The following is a 22440-nucleotide window of genomic DNA, read 5'->3' on the forward strand; positions in this document are numbered from 1 at the left end:
ACTAATGAATGCACCAAGCATTCTTTCTTTTAATTGCGATAGAAAAATGTCTTTACAAACTACATTTTGGTTTAACCAAACATAATTAAATCCATATCTAAACAAAATATCTCTAATTATTTTACAACACCAGTTTTGTTTATCGTTCTTTTTAATAAAACTTCTGTCATACATCTCATCATAGCAATTCTTTAATATACAATTTTCTGTACTCAAAATATTTAACCAGTATTTGACCATTTTATACTGCCTTTCAATGTACATTGGTATATTCACTTTTACTACCAACTGATAAATTAAAACAATCTTTACCATTCAGTGATAACAAGCACCTTTTGTTACATTTTAATATTTTATGATGTATTTAAATGAGTAGTTTTTGTTGCAAACTCCATAAGAAATTTTAATTGAGATCAGTTTGTGAAAAAGGGAAAGGGGGATGTGAAAAAAAATTGGGGGGGGGGGGGGGGGGGGGGGGGGTAAATTTTTCTCATTTCAGATTTCATAAATAAAAAGAAAATTTCTTCAAACATTTTTTTGAGAGGATTAATATTCAACAGCATAGTGAATTGCTCAACGGCAAAAACGTATTTTAAGTTCATTAGACCACATTCATTCTGTGTCCGAAACTTATGCTGTGTCAACTATTTAATCACAATCCAAATTTAAAGCTGAATCTAGCTTGAATGTTGTGTACATACTTGCCCCAACCGTTCAGGGTTCAACCTCTGCGGTCGTATAAAGCTGCGCCCTGCAGAGCATCTGGTTCTATAAATTTTGTGAAATTTCAATTGAATACCCGCCTGGTAGGGCATATTAACCCGTAAACGTATCCAAGAGTAATGTCCCTTTGAACCTAGAAATTTGATAATAAATTGTATGCACTTTTCCTCAGATAATCTAATTTTTTTACTTTGAGAGATCTTAACAGGATGTGCATAATAAGACTACAATAAGATAAACTATTTCCTATTCCAATTAATGGGCCCATATATAAAGAGCAACCTAACGCTAAAACAATGATTTTAATAATTGACACGTTATAATTAAGACATCCTCAATATTTAAGTTTGAAATGACATGTATATCATAAAACATTTCCATACACCAAATATAGTTGACCTATTGCATATAGTATTAGAAAAGGCCATTTCCAATTGCCAATACCTAGAATGTAAATATGTTATTGCGGAGTCACTGCCAGCTAGATAATCTAGGCACATAATATATTTGGTATAGGGTAGGCATCCTTGGTCGTCAACTCATTGAGTTTCCTGTAATCTATACACCATCTTACCAAGTTGTGTTTTGGGATACGATTGCTTTGAAGCAATCTCTAGACTTATACCATTGACTCAGGGCCATGCCCTCACGTCAACCGTTTTATTCTAAACATCAAGGAACATCTCAGATTCTTGAGATTGACTTGCTTCAAATGGTATAAAAAACAAATGATTCAAATTAAACAACTGTCCTATAATGTTCTTCTCATAATCTTCATGTGTCGATATTTCCCTTGACTTGTATTCATGTTTTTAACAACACGGAAAATCAGAATTAAGCAGTATTTATATTTAATGTTTTTATAAATTTAGAAACACGTCAGAGGGAATTCCCCAGTTTTGATAACATGCCAGAGTTCTCTGATTTCCGATCGATAAATCTATTTCTGTTATATAAGAACTGAAGTGGAGTTTTCATATATGTCACCGTTATGAAACTGATATTTGATATTGTACTTCCATAAAGAAATGGAGGTCGTTTAATTAACATTTAATAATTAATATATGTCCTTGCTACAAATCACAAGTCTAGGGTTTGTTTGTGTAATAATGCGCATGCGTATAGTTTTCTTGACTTGAAGGGGAATCCGATTGAATGGTTGCTCTGGATTCCCCACTCCATTGATTAATTTGAAACTCACGAGATCCTTTCTATGTCTGTCTGCTATTGAGGGTTATTGTTGTTGCATAATTTTAAATCATATGCATCATTTAAATTAAAATAAATGTAGTCCACAACGTAAGGGTGCAACTAGAACACCCCTTCTGCCAAAATGGAGTCTTCCATATTATCGCTTCGAGTTGTCTCCCTTCCGTAAGTAACTTTCGTCAAGCGATGCTACGTTGAGAAAAAATAACTTGTTTTGTCGATAGACGTATTATATTAAAACCGATGGCAATTTAAACAGAGGAATGTGTACGGAAAGGAGTCATGCCCACTGACCCAAAGGAAATTAAATATTTAAAGAGTTAGGAATAGGGGTTCCACCTAGAATTCACGTAGGAAAATAGGTGATAAAGTACGAAGTGAAATACCTTCTCTCACTCTTAGTGACGGCTGTGGAAAGTCAACTTGGAATTAACAGTATAAAAATAAAAGACAATAAGTACATTGTTCATACACTTGTATCGAGGATTGTCTATTTTTTAAAGTTGAATAACTATTCAGATTACGTAAATTACATTTTACGAGTATTTTACACGTGCAGTTGAATTATTTTTGAAAATAATACTTATACATGTATCATTGAAAACAATGGCAATCGTATCCCTCAGAGCAATCTGCTCTTTGATTCTTACGAATCAACCAGATTTTTTACCACAATATTTTTAGCAGGAACATATAATACCATAATTCTACAAATTCCCGCTTTTACTCTTTAAGACGTAAAATAAATCTATCATTTCAAACTAAAATATTGTATATTAAATTAAAAATTAAGTATACGGTAACGCAGTGCTTGTTAATGGGTGCAAAAAGTTAGATAAACCACAACAACGATATATGGTGTAACCAGATATGAGCTTTTATCAATGATTACATTTATTCATCAATTTCGCCAATACTTAGTTGGTCGAATTTTTTGCCAAGTTCCGATCATGCATCCTTGAGATGGATGCTTAATTTTAAAGATCCACAGGAGCAGTTGGCCTGTTGGAGTGAGACCCTTTCACAGTACAACTTTAAAATGCAACACAGACCAGGGGTTAAACGCCAAAATGCTGATTCGCTTTCACGACGCGAATATGACATCTCTCTCTCTTACCATATAAAACAGGGAGTTCTGAGTGTCAAAATTACAATTCTTATTGGATAGATTTTAAAGCTGGTGTAGATAATGTCACTAATTTAGGTGATAACCCATTTGTTACTAATATTTGTGCTGTCACAAGAAGTCAAAATTCAGTCATTTGATTCAAATTGGCTTAGTGGGTACACTACAATAGAATTAGAACATTTTCAAAGAGAGAGTAGCGATTTAGGGCCTATCCATGAACGACTAAAAAATAATTGTAAACCAAACAGAGATGAAATTGCTTCATATGGTCCATCAACAAAGAAAATATTGCTTAAGTTATTATGATCTCTTGATTAAAATAATGTTTTGTATCAGAAACGATTACAACCGACTAGTGAAAGTTATCAGTAATTAATTCAGTAAGTCTTGAAGTAATGACAAGTTGTCATAATATCATGTTTTCTGCAATTTTTGGTGTAAATAAAACTAAGGACAAAATAAAAACCTGTTTCAATTGGTACAATATAGGAGAAATGTAAACTCTTGTTCTGTTTGCAATCGATTTAAGGAATCTAAAGAGTCTTAACAGAGTTACACTGTAGGTTTTCCAATGAACCGTGTTGTAATTTGTGATATTGGTCCTTTACCCTCTACCCGTCAAAATAATAGATCTAATTAAAGACTATTTTACCACATGTTATGGAGACGTTCCCACCTCCAAACAAGTAACCCAAAAAGCTTGTCTATGACTTTATTTCTCGTTTTGGTATTCCTTGTTAACTTCCGATCAAGGGAGAAATATGTAAAATATAATTTTGACAGAAGTTTGCAAATTGTTAGAAATAAATTAGACAAAATCTACACCCTATAGACCTAGCTCTAATGGTATCATGAATACATGGATGTCTTCTGCAACACAAGGTAACTATATGTCTCCGAGCCATGATAAAGAAAGTATTAAACTAAATTGACAATGTTGTAATCTTTATATATAATAAAACGTACACGATTGGCGAGACATCAAAAATATATTTAAAGGTTGAGTTTAAAAAAAAAATCTGGGTTCATTTTTCTTTATCTAAACACGAAATACACAAATACTCTGGCAGAAACATTTTCATAATGTATGAACAAACAAAAAATAAGCTGTTTTAACGAAAAATTATAAAAACCCATACAAAAGATAAAAAAAAGAAGATGTGGTATGATTGCCTATTAGACAAATCTTTACAAGAGACCAAATGACACAGAAATGACATAAAAAGAACATATACTCTTTGCTGTCTTTGTCCAATTATACAATATAAAGGCTGGTTAATTGTTGTTTTAAAGTTATGAATAATGCGATAACCGTAAAGATACATATGTTTTTAAAGGCATTGCAAAATGCTTCAGGATGAGTCCACAGAAAATTTTATTTTGGAAACATCACCAATGCCAGCTTCAATAACGTCACCGCCCTTAAGGCCACCTACACCAGAGGGCGTACCAGTAAGTATGACATCACCCTCTTCTAGTGTCATATATTTACTTATAAAGCTGATCAAATAACTAATGTTAAAAATCATGTCGGCAGTATTTCCATTTTGTCTCATTTCACCATTCACCTTCAACCATATCTGAAGATTTTGTGGATTAGTAATTTTATCCTTTTCTATAAATTCGCCCGCTGGTGTTGATGTATCCCAACCTTTAGACAATGTCCACGGGTGTCCATTCTTTTTTGCTTCAAGTTGAAGATCTCTAGCAGTCATATCTAGGGCTACAAAGTAACCACCAATATATTCCTTCGCCTTCTCCTCGGGAATTTGGTACCCTTTCTTTCCCACAACAATACCTAGTTCTACTTCATGATGAAGGTCTGTGCAACCAAGTGGAAACTAAAAGATATATATATATATATTTTAGATGATATTTGACAAAGACTACAAACGGGATAGATTCTAATGTCAGGTGGCAGCCCTGTGTAAAATTTAAAATACGTGATGATGATAGTGCCTTTCATGAATATTGGTCAAGTTATTAAGCAGATCTAACAAACACTATCTGTTTTGTTCTTTAAATCACAATGGGATAGGTACAACTTACCCAAGTCGACAAACGTGTGTACTGAAACTAAATAAGGATCATATACTTAAAATTGAGAAAGGAAATGGGGAATGTGTCAAAGCGACAACAACCCGACCATAGAGCAGACAACAGCCGAAGGCCACCAATGGGTCTTCAATGTAGCGAGAAACTCCCGCAACCGTATGTGTCCTTATTATACACAAGAAACTAAAATAGAAAATCATACAAGACTAACAAAGGCCAGAGGCTCCTGACGTGGGACAGGCGCAAAATTGCGGCGGGGTTAAACATGTTTATGAGATCTCAACCCTCTCCCTATATACTTCTAGCCAATGTAGAAAAGTAAACGCATAACAATACGCACATTGAAATTCAGTTCAAGAGAAGTCCGAGTCCGATGTCAGAAGATGTAACAAAAGAAAATAAATAAAATGACAATAATACATAAATAACAACAGACTACTAGCAGTTAACTGACAGACCTCAATTAAACAGATTGAATATTTAGTGGAGAGGAAAGTTTAAGAATAATGATAGTTTTTTTTTTCATTCTTTCCAATTATTCTTGAGAAATCTGTATGCGATCTGACAGCATAGCAACAAGTCACGACCACGAGAAGAACCTAGGCCACATTTGATTTCAATAGATTACAACCGCGAATCAAATAGCAAAATTATGGTCAATAAAATATCAAGCACTTTAAGAACAATACTTTCAATTGATGGATTCAGAAAGCTTCCTACTGTGTTTTACAAATTATGAGTTGTCCTTTCTCAAACTTGTATTTAATTTATGTTGGCAATTATGGTTTGAGTTTTGAATTAGAACAGACGGATGGCTAAGAAACTGAAATGGTATATGAATAATTGAATATGAATAACGCTTTGTACTAGACCGACGAGCTTGGTTGGTTTTCAATGGTTTTCAACATCCAATTTCGCAGGAAGCCGTCACCCTGTGACCCGGGCAAATTATTCGTCTCCGAGGGTTTGGAGAAGGAAGTAATCAGGACTTGCATACACAAACGGCATTGGAGCTGTCTTTTCTTTGGGGGAAAGAACATATCCATGCCGGAGGATTCTCTCTAAGATAGGTTTCTAAAAACATTTGGGTCTTACATGCTTAAGAATAATGATCTTTGTTGCTTCTGAGACTACTATAACTTACAGCAGTCTCAGGTTGTTTCAATGTCCATATGTATCCGTGAATTAATTTCTAGCTCTCAGCATGGAAGTATTATATTGATTATATAATACTTCCATGCTCTCAGTAATTTGTACCAATTACCTCAGAGTTTAATCCCTTGCATTTAGAAAGTGTTTCTGCGTCTTCTCTTGTTTGGTCAATTACCCTGGTATCTCATAATCAACCACATGATACATTTAGTGTTTTAATGTTATTATTTTAAGCAAACGGTATTTCGGCCTTTTGATTATATCTTCATTCAGCCAGAATCATTGTCAACGGTTATGTGAGCAAGAGGGTTTGAATGGGGGTTTACCGCGGGGAACCAGGCAAATGCTTGGGAACTAAATAAAGGCAACAGTTGTATACCGCTGTTCGAAAGTGATAAATCAATTGAAAAAAAAACGAATCCAGGATACAAACTAAAACTGAGGGAAACACATCAAATATAAGAGGAAAACAACGAAAAATATGAAGAATAGAGAAATGGCCTAGTAAAAATTGATGATTGCAGAAACGAAGACTATCCGAACTCCCAATCCAGACCCTAATATATAAAGAGTAAAAAGCCAAACAGACGTAACTAGTGGAGAAATCTTTAACAATAGGACATAGTGGGGATAATTTAAACATACCCTTATAATATCTCCTTCCGATATATAGGTGGTTGTTGGCTTAAGAAAGACCAGTGGATATGGAGGAACCGGGTCTCCACGTTGGTCAGCCAAACTCCTTCAAAAATAAACAAAAATTTAATTTGTATCACTAATTATTTCATACCTTTATTGGATGACCTTGTGATAGATATGATGTCGTTGGTTTTGTAAATATAATTGGCTTTTCTGGGACTTTATTTCCAAGTTCTTCTGCATGGGCCCTTCAATATCAAGTCAATACAGTAGTGAGTAAGACAAAACATACCATAATTAAGATTAATCAATTTGTCTCAGCTAATTGAGCATGCCGCAACATAAATGTATTCCCCAAAACTACTACATGTAAACTTTAAATTACTAGCTCACTATTCAAGCATAAACGTATAAATATTTATACGACTACTGTCAGTAGGGTTCAAGTTACAATAATATCAACTAAAAAAATACTGCCGGCACATATATATCATACATTTGTAAAATCATTTACACGTGACTCCAAGGCTCAGATTGCAAAACCAGCGTCTCTGTTTGTGTTTTATAGGCTATTTTTCATTTTTATCGCCCTTTTTTGTTAATCTGGAAGGTACCGTCTTCACATTGAATGGTCGCTAACGGCTTATGTAAAATTAAAACATTTCGCTTCTAACAAAAAATCCCATGAACAGTACTAAAACTGAAAAAAAAAGACGGATGTATATAAACGTGTATCACCGACATTACTCTCGAGAATAGTGAACGCCTTTTAAACCTGCACACAACTTTTGTATGATATTGACCTAACAAATCACATATAATTTAAATTTGACATATACAAAGTGATTTACTTACTTTTAACTGTAAACTTACTTGTAATTTCTTCCTACTGCAACTATCTTTTTCCCAAACTCCCTAAACTGAGCTAGTCGATTGGATGCCATTTGTTCAACTCAAAATGTAACTGGAGTTAATTCCCTTTCAACACGCTATATGATAAGAAAGATGACTTTTAAATCAGTTTGAGGTTATATATTGGGACAAAGATAAAGTTACACATCAGTGTGTTCTGTATATATAAAAGACGTTCATTTGCATTGTAAAATCGCAATATAGATTGCATTCAAGGAACCCAACTTTTATATGGAAGAAGAAGAGAGGGGATGCGGTCTATATATAATGAGTTTACTGTCCGTCCGTCTGTCTATAACACTGTACATTCAGTCTGTCGCATTTTCTCAGCATTTATCGAAATCGTTCTGGCTACGAATAAGAATAAGTCTAAAATCCAAACAATAGGATTGTTACAAAATAATTTAAAGACGAAAATAACAAAACGACAGACAGAAAAAACAAACATATATAGCATTTAAAGAAATATCAGTTATTTTTTTATTGAAATTATTTATAACAATATATGATCATATATTTAACAATACTATTTTTGACAACATGCCGCCTATACATATAGTTATCCTTTCAAAATTACTAGTATGCATGATGATATATCTTGATAATATATTATATTATAATATTAGTCATGAATCATTTACAGCTACGTATATGCGCTGAGAAGGTCAACTAAACATTTAGTCCATGCATTTGTAAGCATATCTTTTGGTTAGTCTAGCAACTTTTTACTTATTTTTTTTTTATATAAGTATAACGTTTAGAAATGCATTCGTTTTCTCTTGTCTCTGTTTGTACGTCTGTTCATTCGGTGGAACTTTGTATAACGATATTTGTATTACTATGAATTCTTTTATTTTCGTGGGTATCAATTTTTCGTGGTTTAAGGAAAACCTACATATTCATGGATATCAAATTTCTTGATTTTTGCGAAGTCTCCGTACATTCCTTTTAAACATTTGAATTCGTGGTTCTCCTGCACCCACGGAATCCACCGTGGTGAAAATGCATGCATAACAGAGGACGCTTGTCCTGTAGACACATGCGGTATCGCTACGCTGGCGATGGTTAGTAACCATAATAATGTTTCTTAAAAATAAAGTAAAACAAAATCATACTTCCGTGGGTTGGACCCCCCTTTTTTTGACGATCAATGCTTTGAATGGGGACATATGGTTGGAACCCCCTTTTATCTTGGATTGGACCCAATACCTGCTTTAAAAAATTGCTGGATCCGCCCCTACTTTATGTTATTGAACTTGATGTTGAAGAGCAAAAGTCAGTCCCATGAATATTTTTCGTCACATTTTTCTCAGGAACTACACTACCAGGATTTCTGAAATTTGGTTTCAGGCTTGATATAAGTCAGCTATACCGTGTGATGTGTTTTCAGATTCATCACTCAACAACTTCCTGTTTACCGAACACTTGTTTGATTTTACACATGATAGCCAAATTGAAAATTTTTCGTCACATTTTTCTCAGGAACTACAATACAAGGATTTCTGAAATTTGGTTTAAGGGTTAATATAAGTCAGATATATCGTGTGATGCGTTTTCAGATTCATCACTCGACAACTTCCTGTTTTAATACCGAACACTTGCATATTTTTTTTGCTGCTTACACCACGACCATTACTATATGTTTACACATATCTTAAATGAATACTCAATGTCTTGCTTCTCATGCTAAGATTTCTGCATGGAAAAAGCGAAATGGTCCGAAGTGCAATATGTTTGTTGGAACATGACAGCAAAGTTAAAACATTGCAATACTAACATTGCAAAGAACCATTTAAATATCTAATGTACTGTTTTGTTGTAAAACTGAAGTAGAAGAAAAACTAGTTGTTATTAGCATCAGGAAGAAAGGAAACGACAAGATTGCACTGTGGTAACGTCAGAATCCAAGAGTCCCTACTTTAAAAGTACTGAAATTGATTAAATGAGCTAAATACTGGTTACAAGAGAATCAAATAACATAACTTTCATCTGACAACTTCTCATTTAGAACCACCATCAAATTCTTCTTCGAATTTGTCGGTATGTTTGTTCGTGGCTAGACCTGGTGTTTCTTTCAACTAGTATGTCAGTATATGGTATGGCAATTTTGTTGTTTGTAATTCTATGGACCAAACGTAATCGGCTTTTCAGTCTTCTTTCTGGTATAAATGATGGCCAGTGAAATGTGTTAAGCATGTTTGTTACACTTTCATGATGATTTGGTAAACAAGGTTAAGTTTTCGTGGTCAATAGATATAGGAAGATGTGGTGTGAGTGCCAACGAGACAACTCTCCATCCAGACAACAATTTATAAAAGTAAACCAAGCCCATATCTCAGATACTATAAGCAATAGGTCTACTATATTTGGTGTATGGAATGATTGTACGTTGTTCATGTCCAACTGACAGGTGTTATCTGGCCTTGACCTCATTTTCTTGGTTAGTGTTTAAAGATTAGTTTTTGTGAAATGGTCTTTTTCTCTAATTCTATATGCAATAAGTCAACTATATTTGGCGAAAGTAATTATTTTACGACATACATGTCAGTCTGAAAGGTTTTATTTGACCTTGACCTGATTTTCACAGTTCATTGCTGTTATGTTATGATTTGGTCTTTTTGTTTCTTAAACTTTGGCAGAAGGTCAATTATATTGTTTGTATGGAATGATTGTAAGGTGCACATATCTGTCTGTCAAGTATCATCTGACCTTGACCTCATTTCCATGGTTCAATGTTAAGTGTTTCTTAGATGCTATAAGCAAACTGTATTTAATGCAAATTTATTGTAAGGCGTACATGTCTGTATGGCATGGTTCATCTGACCTTGACCTAATTTTCATGGTTCATTGGTCAATGTTAGGTTTTCCTGTTTAAGTTCATTAATAAGAACTATAAGCAAAAGGTCAATTATATTTGGTGTATGGAATAGTTATCAGGTGTACATGTTTTTCCAGTTTGGTTTATCTGACCTTGGCCACATTTTCTTGGATCATGAAAATGTGATACTTGTAGAAAAGCTTTATATCAAGGACTATCAACATAAAAGCAACGGTCAATAAAGCAGACGAGACATTTCAGCATGTGCACACTTGTTCAATACAGTTTACCAGTGCATCCAAATATTTTACATAATACTAATGTTGATACATCTTACTATAGGCTTAACTGATTAATTGGTGTTAAACAACACTTTAAGCATTATTGGCTATTTCGGGATGGTTAGTTATACATGGGGCAGAAAGCCAGAGTTCCCAGAGAGAACCACCTTCCTTTGGCAGGAAGTCAGAGTTCCCAGAGAGAACCACCTTCCTTTGGAAGGAAGCCAGAGTTCCCAGAGAGAACCACCTTCCTTTTGCAGGAAGTCAGAGTTGCCAGAGAGAACCACCTTCCTTTTGCAGGAAGCCAGAGTTCCCAGAGGGAACCACCATCCTTTGGCAGGAAGTCAGAGTTCCCAGAGAGAACCACCTACCTTTGACAGGAAGCCAGAGTTCCCAGAGAGAACCACCTTCCTTTGGCAGGAAGCCAGAGTTCCCAGAGAGAACCACCTTCCTTTGGCAGAAAGCCAGAGTTCCTAGAGAGAACAACCTACCTTTGGCAGGAAGTCAGAGTTCCTAGAGAGAACCACCTTCCTTTGGCAGGAAGCCAGAGTTCCCAGAGAGAACCACCTACCGTTGGCAGGAAGTCAGAGTTCCCAGAGAGAACAAACTTCCTTTGGCAGGAAGTCAGAGTTCCCAGAGAGAACCACCTTCCTTTGGCAGGAAGTCAGAGTTCCCAGAGAGAACCACCTACCTTTGGCAGGAAGCCAGAGTTCCCAGAGAGAACCACCATCCTTTGGCAGGAAGTCAGAGTTCCCAGAGAGAACCACCTTCTTTTTGCAGAAAGCCAGAGTTCCCAGAGAGAACCACCTACCTTTGACAGGAAGTCAGAGTTTCCAGAAAGAACCACCTTCCTTTTGCAGGAAGCCAGAGTTCCCAGAGGAAACCACCTTCCTTTGGCTGGAGGCCAGAGTTCCCAGAGAGAACCACCTTCCTTTTGCAGGAAGCCAGAGTTCGCAGAGAACCACCTTCCTTTTGCAGGAAGTCAGAGTTCCCAGAGGAAACCACCTTCCTTTGGCTGGAGGCCAGAGTTCCCAGAGAGAACCACCTTCCTTTTGCAGGAAGCCAGAGTTCGCAGAGAACCACCTTCCTTTGGAAGGAAGCCAGAGTTCCCAGAGAGAACCACCTTCCTTTTGCAGGAAGCCAGAGTTCCCAGAGGGAACCACCTTCCTTTGGCAGGAAGCCAGAGTTCCCAGAGAGAACCACCTTCCTTTTGCAGGAAGCTAGAGTTCCCAGAGAGAACCACTTTCCTTTTGCAGGAAGCCAGAGATCCCAGAGAGAACCACCTTCCTTTGGCAGGAAGTCAGAGTTCCCAGGTAGAACTACCTTCCTTTGGCAGGAAGCCAGAGATCCCAGAGAGAACCACCTTCCTTTGGCAGGAAGTCAGAGTTCCCAGGTAGAACTACCTTCCTTTGGCAGGAAGCCAGAGATCCCAGAGAGAACCACCTTCCTTTGGCAGGAAGTCAGAGTTCCCAGGTAGAACTACCTTCCTTTGGCAGGAAGTCAGAGTTCCCAGAGAGAACTACCTTCCTTTGGCAGGAAGACAGAGTTCCCAGAGAGAACCACCTTCCTTTGGCAGGAAGACAGAGTTCCCAGAGAGAACCACCTTCCTTTGGCAGGAAAACTGACTAGAAGTTTTGTGCATTTTGTGCACAATAAGTAGTAACCACTTCTTGTTTATAATTCAACTACAATGTTCAGTTATTTGATTACGAATAAATACCTACTGAAGTACCTACTGTACTTATGAAAGAATTTTGATATGTATGTGACATGTGAAAAAAGTGGGACCCTTGACAAGCAAACTTTTAAAGGTGATACTTGTAAAAAGTCTAAGAAGTTAAAATAGATGAAGCTCCATGGGGAGGGCCGGCCCAAAGAGGGCATGCTACCCAATAAATCCACCTCTGGTATTCACACTGTTCATTTTTAGCAGTATATAAGGCTACACTCCTTCAGCCGTGCTTAGTACCTCCCTATCTTCGTGTATTCAAAATTCCACATATTAAAATAACAACTTAACGACTAAGTAATTGTTAACATTTATTTTATTGATGTAATTCTTTCTATCAGATACAACTGAATTCAACAAAGACATGAACAATTTGATTATTGGGACCTTTAATTGTTACAGATCAGTTTTACTCAGACTAGAAAATTTCATAACAATTATTGAACACAATGTTGTACATTTGTAGTATGAGTTTATAACAGCAAATGTGACCTTTGAACAACTCAACACATATTCTATGATATTCTAATATTGACTTTTTTAACAGTTCTTGATAACTTCTACAAGTATTATAACAAAATCCTTTAAGATAACTACTACAAGTAGTATAACTAAACCCTTGAAAGCTCATCATTGAAGATTTCAATCACATGGTTTTCTTGTTCATTGCAATCCTGTTTTGATGGTAAGTTTTGATGTTTGCATTTTCTGTCTTGAACATTTTAAATATGTTTGCAAAAAAATGAAATTTATACAAAAAATTGTTATTAAGGTGGCAATAACACCTATAAGTGGATGCACCACAAGTAAAGTTATCTTCACCTATTTAGAACTTTTGTTGCTCAATATTTTTACTTTTTTATAACTTTAAATCATAATTCTCAAATTATAGCCAAAAATACCAAAATTAAATGGGTGAAAAATGGCAATTTAGCCATAGGGAATCAATTGATAATTCCAAAAGGTAGAAAGTGGCATTCTGATGGTTATGAGGTGATCAGTCCATTAGATTGTAAAAATTGATTACATGACAACCATAATAGATGGCACATGCTTACCTGGACCTATTATTTCCAGAGAGCAAACTGTGTAATTAATTGACAAATTTTGCATTGTTTTTTTATATTTCAAATCATATATGTGAACTTTCAGAAGTGTATTATTTACTTATTAATTATTCGAAAAGTGACTTTTCAGAGGTATATTTACACTACTTATAACAAATTTTCAAAAAAACTTAATATAAATCACATCAATATTAACTATTAAAAAGGTTTTTTCAAAGACACATCTTGCAGTGATTGTTAAATTTATAAACATGCAATCAAATACCATTAACTAGTGACAGAAGTGTAATAAACTTTGAAATTCTATCAAAAGAATACATATCAATCAGAAAGAGCATCTGTTTTCCTGCAGATACAGAAACAATGAGAAATAAAATTTGAAAAGGACATCCATGGTCCAGATAGTAAAAAAAATAATATATCAACAACCACATATGTATATATATTTCCAAAACTATCAAAACAGTATACTAGAAAAAAAACATTTAAAAAGATTAACTTTGTTAGCTAAATAAACCCAATTCACCAAGTGTTGGTTAAGAAATTTAATATATAAATAAAATGTGTTCATTGCTCTTGTTACCATGTGGCAGATACATTATCAAACAATTTTCCATGTACAATTTAAATGAATGCATTAAACAAGTACTGCTTTATAAAGATTTATGCCAGAGAAGGCAGCCTTAAAATATGAGACTGAGGTAAATAAAACTTGGTAAGCTTGTCCAGTTACTCCAGAACATTTAAAAAAAAACAGACACTTTTGGCAATATTTATACAAATGAACTGCATAGACAAATAATTCTGCACCATAAACTCTTGCATAAGGTAATACTTAAAAAAAATACTGAGACATTTATTAAAATAATTTTATATGTTGGTTTGGACAAAAAAGCAAAACATGTGCATTTATTGTCCAACAACATAATTTTTTTTTAATTTTGTGGCCTTATTATTAAATTACAAAATGTTTCAAATAGTTCAATATTAAGAACTGGCAAATAATTAAACTTCAATCAGTTATTCATATAATAAAAGTTTATAAAGTTTATGAACGAAATTATTTTCTCCAAATTTTGCATAATTTATTTGATCACATTGAAACTAATGTGTTTAAAACAGTTATGGGGTGATGAAAAATATCATAAACATTTGTAAAATATACAAAAAAATTTAAAACAACAACATGATTAACAATGGTTTAAAATAGGTAGAGTTAACTGACACATCGAACACATTTATATATAAAATGAAATTGTTTTTAAAAATGAACACAACAGAATTTTATGTAAAATGCCCAACAAATCTGATGAATTTAACATAAATAAAATGAAATTTAAAAAGTTAAATAGATGAATTAAAATAATAATATCTGGCAGTGTTAAATGAATTTGATTTTTTCAACGAGAAAAAGTCGGCAGTTTTTAAAACTGAAAAATAAAAGTTAAACCAAATTAGTGAACACAATCAGGCAAAGCATAAAAATTAAGGCAGTGTTAAAACTATACAAAACTGATTAAATACTGTAACAAGCAAAAGGTTCATTTTTGTAGGGCTATATATCTGAGATCATTTTCCATTGAAAAAAAACTAATACAATTATTTTCCTACACCTTCTGTGACTCACTTAAGACATTTCTTCTATATCGTTTACAGATTTCACTTATATGTACAATTATAATTTCAAATCTTCTATTACTTTATTATTAATTAAACTTCTTGTTTTATCAATTAAACTTCTTGTTTTATCAATTAAACTTCTTGTTTTATCAATTAAACTTCTTGTTTAATTTATAAAAAAGACATGAAACCCTTCAGAAACGCAACAGGAGCCACAGAAAGTCCAATCTATGTGCATGTATATTTTCTTAATTATGTGCTGCATACTGTCAAATTATTAGATTAATTGTACGGTAAGCACTTTAAAATTAATTTACCCCTGAATTGATTATACGCACATCTTGTACATTAAGATAAAATACAAACTGATCGTTTAAATTTTTTCTGCAACCCGCATTGCTATTATATATATATTAATACAGCTATTTGCAAAACACAAGTTTAATTTCAAGGGGTTAAAAGTGTGAAGTCACTATTTAATTAAAATCAACCAAATGGACGGACAAATCTACAACCTTGTACATGTTAAGTAATATGGTAAGTATATTTTAAATTCTTATGCATAATAGAAATCAGTATTATTTTACTCAATGTAATTACAAACGCCTTCTGTTATTACACAGGATGAATATGGCGCATGGAACTGTTTGCAAGATACTTGCTATAATTTTTTATTGAAAGATATTAGGAAAATGATTTTATATTTCAATAAACCATATCAAATGAGGAAAAACTAACAAAATTAAAGAATATCCATCAAATGGACTAGTGTTTGAACATTATTATTTTTTTTAGACATTTACATGTGCAAGTTGAAGAAGTGATATTCTTAGATTTTTTTCTCTTCACTTTTAATGCAATTTCTTTCCTCTACAGGTGTTTTTTTGTTTCTGAACTAGAATTCAAAATTGATCACTAAAATTTGAAATTGATTTATTCCAAATACAATAGAAAAAGAAACAACTGTTAAAAGATATGAATGCATATCATGTATGTCACATGTAAAAAAAGTTTTCATCAGAACTGGGCTTCTAACATTTACATAACAGTTCTAGTATAAAAAAAACAATTATGTACAAAAATCACCAAAGAGGAGCAACATTGATACATAAGGTTTTAACAAGTGAAATAATAAGTAAGCAACAGATGGCGTCACCTGGCCATAATTTAACAATGAACACAAAGAGAAAACATTTACATCATTGTCAAGTCTAAAAATAAACTCTGTACTTCAGAATCATAAAATTTATTAATTGTTAACAATATATGCATCAACATAATAATACATACTGGTCATATATATATACACCAAGTGGTCCATAATTGGACCATATAATTACAAAATACTTTGTTCAATTGCATGATTTGTACCCGATTTGACACAGGCTGTTTCTTTTTTGTTTGATTTATCATTCGTAGTTGGCTTTGCACCTCTTTTTTAAAGTGTTAATGGTTTGAATTCTATTTTTCACGCACTAATCATTTTCAGTTAATAGAGCAATCGAAATTAAAATAAAAGGAATTTGAAAGCCAAAACAAGTTAACCTCTGCTTTACAAATTCCTTTATTACTCCCAAGTAATCTATTACATTTCCAAGTTTAATATATATATATATATATATCTTTTTCTTGAGAAAACAGAACAAATAACTTTGTATTTTTTGCATAAACAGATCCAAATTTTCTTTAGTTTCTTCCTCGAAAAAATTAAATTAATATTTATTGAAATGTATACAAAGGTCACTGCTGTATAACCGAAATCAAATATAAAATCGTGTATAATGTCACTAAGCATATTTGCCAGTTAAAAACATTAGTTTTTATTGTTCCTGTATTCCTACTTGCAGAATGATAAAAACAAACAAAACAATATTGACAGTCCTGTCTTGTAAGCTTCACTTCGTTGTAAAAATTTAGTCTTAGAAAATGTGGAGAAAAAAGTGCAAATTTAACAGATCGTTTATAAAACATATTTGCAGTAAAAAAATTATAAAAGTTCATTATAAAATCAGCTAAAATTCAATCAAAATTTCTGTATTTTAATAAAACATAATTGTACCTCAAGACAATAAAGGCTTCCATTTTAACTTCCTCTAGCAGAATCAACAGATAAAGAATGAAATTAAGTAACAACTCCTTAAGTTGTTGTTCTGAAACATTAACCCATGATCTATATATAGAAAACACAATGGGCTTGCTACTAGGTTTCTAAAATGGAATGGCCTTACAATGACTTGAAATAAGTTCATGTACAAATCATGATTAACTATAATCCTGATCAAACACAAATCACATAAATAATCACTGACAAATCAGACACTGGATTTCTAATAGTACATCTTTGTCTTTGGTGTCAATGAGGTTACAACATTTCAGCAACAAAAACCCGTCTTTTTTGTTCACTGTAGCACTTATTGTAATAAAAACATGAGATTGAATAAAATGGTTGTCTTCTTTGAACACAATAGAATAATCCAATATTCTTTGAACACACTGTGGCAAATAAGTCCATTTTTAATCTCCTTTATAAAAGAGTTACTACATATTAAAACACTTGCTCAAGTAGCAAGCTGAGAAAAATAAAATTGGCACATGCTTTTTTTTTCCGTCTACACAATGTGGAAGACATCCAGATGAATGAGATTATGAAACAATCGCTGCCTAGTTGTATGAGACACAGTTGTCAGTGAATGCCTCGTACATGAGAGAGACTATGATATGATGGGATGTATACTGTTACATTCATGAAGATTCAGAGTCCGTGCTGTTGCTCGTTACATCGTAATTACTTGAGCTACGAGACATAGAAGAATACTGGCTATCAGACATACTTGTAGGACTTTCTAGTGGTTCTAAATCTAAATACTCCTGAAATAAAAATTATATAATTGAAGAAATTTCTTAACATCATTGATTTACATCCATGTATTCTAGTTTTGTACAGTACAGTTAGCAGAAAATACGTACACAATGACACTGACAATTGTATATTATAGATATGTATTTAGGATCAAGCATCATTAAGAAAATATAAATATGCCTCTGTACTCATTCCTAGAGTTAAAACCATTTTTAATATGGTCAGGGGTTGTAAAAAAAACACCTGTCATTTGGCTGGGCAAGTTGAAATGAATATTATTTTGACATGCTCCACTAAATTCAATACTACACACTTTAATCACTACCTTACAGGTCCAAAATACCTTTACTTAGTAACTCAAAATTCACTAGCATATGGCCAGTGCTTAAGTCAATCCTGCTGATACCCTCCAATGTCATTACCCCATATGATGTTCTTCTAATATCTCAGTGTAATTTTAGACAGATTATGAGTCTTTTGAAGACAAACATGCATCAGGCCCAAATTCAAAATTTCAATCCTGGTATCTATGATGAGTTTATTTATTGTCCTGCTTTTCCCCCTTTCAGTTAGGGATTCCTATTTTCTTACTGATTTATAAACTTTTTTTTGGTGATAAGTCAATAATATTGTAGAATAAATACTTACTTCACCCCTGTTGGCCATACCAGTCAACATTTTATCTAACTCATTAACAAGTTTATTAAAAGATGGTCGCCCTGATGGATACTCATGCCAACAGAACTGCATTATTTTATTAATTTCATCCGAAGCATATGGAGGTTTGTCCATTCTATGACCTTCTTTTAAAAGTTCAAATAATCTTTCGACTGGTACAGAAGGATAAGGATTTCCACCAAGTGTAAATATCTCCCACAACAAGACTCCATAGGACCAACTACAAATCAAAAGGATAAATATATTTATTCAACAAATGAGTTAAGCAAAATATGTTTATACTTCAACCATCTTTGTAATTTATTTTACATACAGGTCCTGAAATCAGCCTTCATAAAATTACTTTATAAATTTCTATAGCTTGTTAAGCCTCTTTTGAGGAAAATTTTACTGTTGCAGGGCCTGCCATTTAAATTTGTAAAGATGATATACTGTACAATATCAAACAAGATGAATTAACTAAAGAAGCAATACCTTAGCCGGTCATCCTAAGAATTTATCTTGAGACATCTACATCATGTTTCTTATGTTAACACAAATCATGTTTTATTTATGTCTTTTAGCCTTTTTGACAGCCAAGTTATCTTCTCTATTCAAAACGGATATTTTACTCTTTCATTTTGTCCTCCATTTTTGCCCATATGGTTCTTTGTTTGTGGTTTGAACACAATCAATAACTTTATAACTTTCTTAAGACAACATTTGACATGCATTTTAGTATGGAAGTGAAAAGAAACAAATTTAATAGTATGAATAACTTACACATCACTCTTGGAAGTATATTTTCTGTCAAATAATGCCTCTGGAGCCATCCATTTCACTGGTAGACGACCCTGTAATATATAAACATATCCATTGATACTGATTCCTTGATGGTTGCTTAAAACACAATGACGAGTATTACATGCATATATAATGTTAATGATATTCTACCATACTTTGTACTTGATCATAACAGAGCTTGTTAATTTGTGTTAAATCTGTTCAATATTCAACCTATTTAAATCATTTATTACTGTGAAATCATTATTATTTCTGGAGTTTCCAATTACATAGCTAGAGTAAAGATGAACCATGAATTTAAGTATTGAACAAAATACAGATCTTTACAGAATTTACAGAAACTAAGTATTCATGAAAATATAATACTTCCTTAATTCATAAAAATAAATGGATCTAAAGAAGATAAATGGATCCACAAGATTTTTTTTTTTTTAGGTTTTGATAAAAGAATATTCGATTGCATCATTAAAGAATGTCTTACATCTCCAGTCTTTCTGTAATAATCAACATTGGTCAAATTTCTGGTTAAACCAAAATCTGCAATTTTTAGAACATAGTCTTCAGCTACTAACACATTTCTTGCAGCTAAATCTCTGTGAATACACTGAAATAAATAAACAAAACTAATGAATCATATTTAAACTTGAGCTACTTTAGAGTATACTGAAATCAATGCAATAAAATAATAAAAGCCCTTACAAGAAAGAGCTATATTATTATTTATTCGTTCACCATATGAGCAATTACAAAGAAATATTTGTTTCCCCAATTAAGTCATTTGCTAGATGACAAAAATGTGTTTTTCAATTTACCTCTTTATCTAAAATGAATTAAGATACAAATTCAGAAAAAAACTGTAGTAGATATCTCATAATCTTTTCTGTGATCTCAAAAGGAATGGCTAAGTTCATGTTTTTGTTTTCTGTGATCTGTTCTCAAAAGGAATGGCTAAGTTCATGTTTTTGTTTTCCGTGATCTGTTCTCAAAAGGAATGGCTAAGTTCATGTTTTTGTTTTGTTTTTAAAAGCCCCAAAAGTCATTTGATAAAAAAAAATATCATTATATCAAAAAGTTACGAAGATTGTCTATGTGTTAAAACTTGCATCTTTTAAATTAAAGAGTAAATTATCATTAAAAGTATATTAACTAAAATTATTCACAAAACAAGTTTAAATTTAAATCTAACCTGTCTAGATGCAAGGTATTCCATTCCTCTGGCTATCTGGTATGCAAAGGATATCAAGTCTTTTTCTGTTAACGGTCTTGAAGAGCCCTTTTCCAAACCTGGCTTTTCGTATCCTGCTGAATTAGGGGGTCTTCTTGATCTCAAAAAGTCTCGCAAGTTACCATGTGGTGCAAATTCAACCAATACATATAAAGGCCCTGAAATGATACAATTTTCAGACAATTTATAATATTGTTTTTTACAGTTTTCAATGGAACTTGATTAATTCAAGATTGACAGTAATAAAAACACATTACTTATAAGTTTTTTTTAAAGACATATTGATGGCTTATTTACCAAAAAAATTATAAGGGGTTGACGGAACCCTGTGTCTCCCCTATGATTGCTGCTGTCAGTGTAAAGTGTAATGATGACTTAAATAGTGAGTCCATTTATCTGTAAAGCTTACAGATTGCATTTGATCCTTATAATACACCACTTACCATTTTGTGTACAACAGCCCAGCAAATTAATGATATTTTTATGGCATCCTATTAATTTCATCACTTCCATTTCTTGTATCAGATCTGTCAATTCTCTGTCAGTTGCATCCTCTGAAATATATAAATAATGTTGACAATCAAAAACCGATGACATAATTGGTCACATTCAAAAAGTATATATTTCATTTGTTTCTTAAACACATTTACATGTTTTGGAAAAAAGAAACCATAACTTATATCTTATAATGCTAACTACATTTTTTATGTAATCAAAAACTCTACTCAAGTATAAACCTTTTTTGAATGATTATGCCTCACAGACTCAAATCCCAATTGTATCAAAGAACATACAATCTCATTTTAAAAGAATCACAAGTTTTAAATTGTTCCAATTCAGACTAAACAATTAAAAGAAAGATTCTATATTTCCCTGTAAGTTCATGCTTATATAACATAAAAGTAAATTTTACCCTTCAACATCTTGACTGCGACAGGTTGTGTGGTTGGAGCTTTATTTAAACCAACAGCTTCTGCTTTGACTACCAGACCAAATGCTCCTTCTCCAAGTGGCTTACCAAGTGATAACCTACAAATAAAAATAAAGTATTCAATCAGATTCATTAAGATACTGAAGTACTGATTGCTGCAATAGTAACAACTTACAATTGTGCTTATTTTTTCAACCTTTCTGTTACAAATGAATCCCAATTTTCAGGGTTTATGAACAATTTTGTACAGAGACAAAATACTTTGAATATGTTATTTCCTTTTTTCACAAAATACCAGAAAATAATTTTTTTTTACAGCACATCACATAATTCTATCATATACTATATAGTATTAAACCTGGTAAAAAATAGAAATCTACTTCAGACATTAATAGTGAAATCTCTTGTAATCTTAAAATATTAGACAACCTGTAGACCTATCAAAGCTCATATCATTTACAGAAGTGGTTCAACTGTAAAAGTTTGTCACATGGAACACACTGGATGCTGATAACAGTGAGCAATGCTATTTGTGGGTTGACAGTTATCAGATAAAATGTCATGAGTCAATATAATTATTTGTCTATACAGTATAATTATTTTCATGGAATGGATAATTTGGTGCTATA

The 22440-nt window shown here is 32.9% G+C and overlaps 2 protein-coding genes across 5 annotated transcripts in view; both read right to left on the minus strand.

Moving 5' to 3' along the window:
- Nucleotides 1-3989: 3989 nt before the first annotated feature.
- Nucleotides 3990-7918, minus strand: LOC139520479 (uncharacterized). Of its 2 annotated transcripts, none has more exons than XM_071313128.1 (3): nt 7781-7918; nt 7059-7155; nt 3990-4902 (listed from the first exon to the last, which is right to left on the minus strand). In XM_071313128.1, exons 1-3 carry the CDS (start codon nt 7849-7851, stop codon nt 4414-4416), a joined length of 657 nt encoding a protein of 218 aa, XP_071169229.1. In that variant the 5' UTR covers nt 7852-7918; the 3' UTR covers nt 3990-4413. The 2 variants fall into 2 exon arrangements, with proteins under 2 accessions (XP_071169229.1, XP_071169230.1); XM_071313129.1 differs by lacking the exon at nt 7059-7155 and adding an exon at nt 6914-7010 and having other exon boundaries at nt 7781-7901.
- A 5027-nt stretch (nt 7919-12945) lies between these two features.
- The window catches only part of LOC139520512 (fibroblast growth factor receptor 4-like), a 39105-nt gene continuing 29610 nt past the window's right edge, over nt 12946-22440 (minus strand). For all 3 annotated transcript variants that reach the window (XM_071313201.1, XM_071313202.1, XM_071313199.1), the window contains exons 12-18: nt 21794-21909; nt 21324-21434; nt 20842-21038; nt 20137-20259; nt 19635-19705; nt 18843-19092; nt 12946-18202 (exon numbers count right to left, since the gene is read on the minus strand). In XM_071313201.1, the coding sequence (XP_071169302.1) occupies nt 18077-18202; nt 18843-19092; nt 19635-19705; nt 20137-20259; nt 20842-21038; nt 21324-21434; nt 21794-21909 (994 nt within the window). In that variant the 3' untranslated portion in view covers nt 12946-18076. The remainder of the gene's footprint in view (nt 18203-18842; nt 19093-19634; nt 19706-20136; nt 20260-20841; nt 21039-21323; nt 21435-21793; nt 21910-22440) is intronic.

This window comes from Mytilus edulis, chromosome 4 (assembly GCF_963676685.1).
Source record: "Mytilus edulis chromosome 4, xbMytEdul2.2, whole genome shotgun sequence".
Classification (NCBI taxonomy): domain Eukaryota; kingdom Metazoa; phylum Mollusca; class Bivalvia; order Mytilida; family Mytilidae; genus Mytilus; species Mytilus edulis.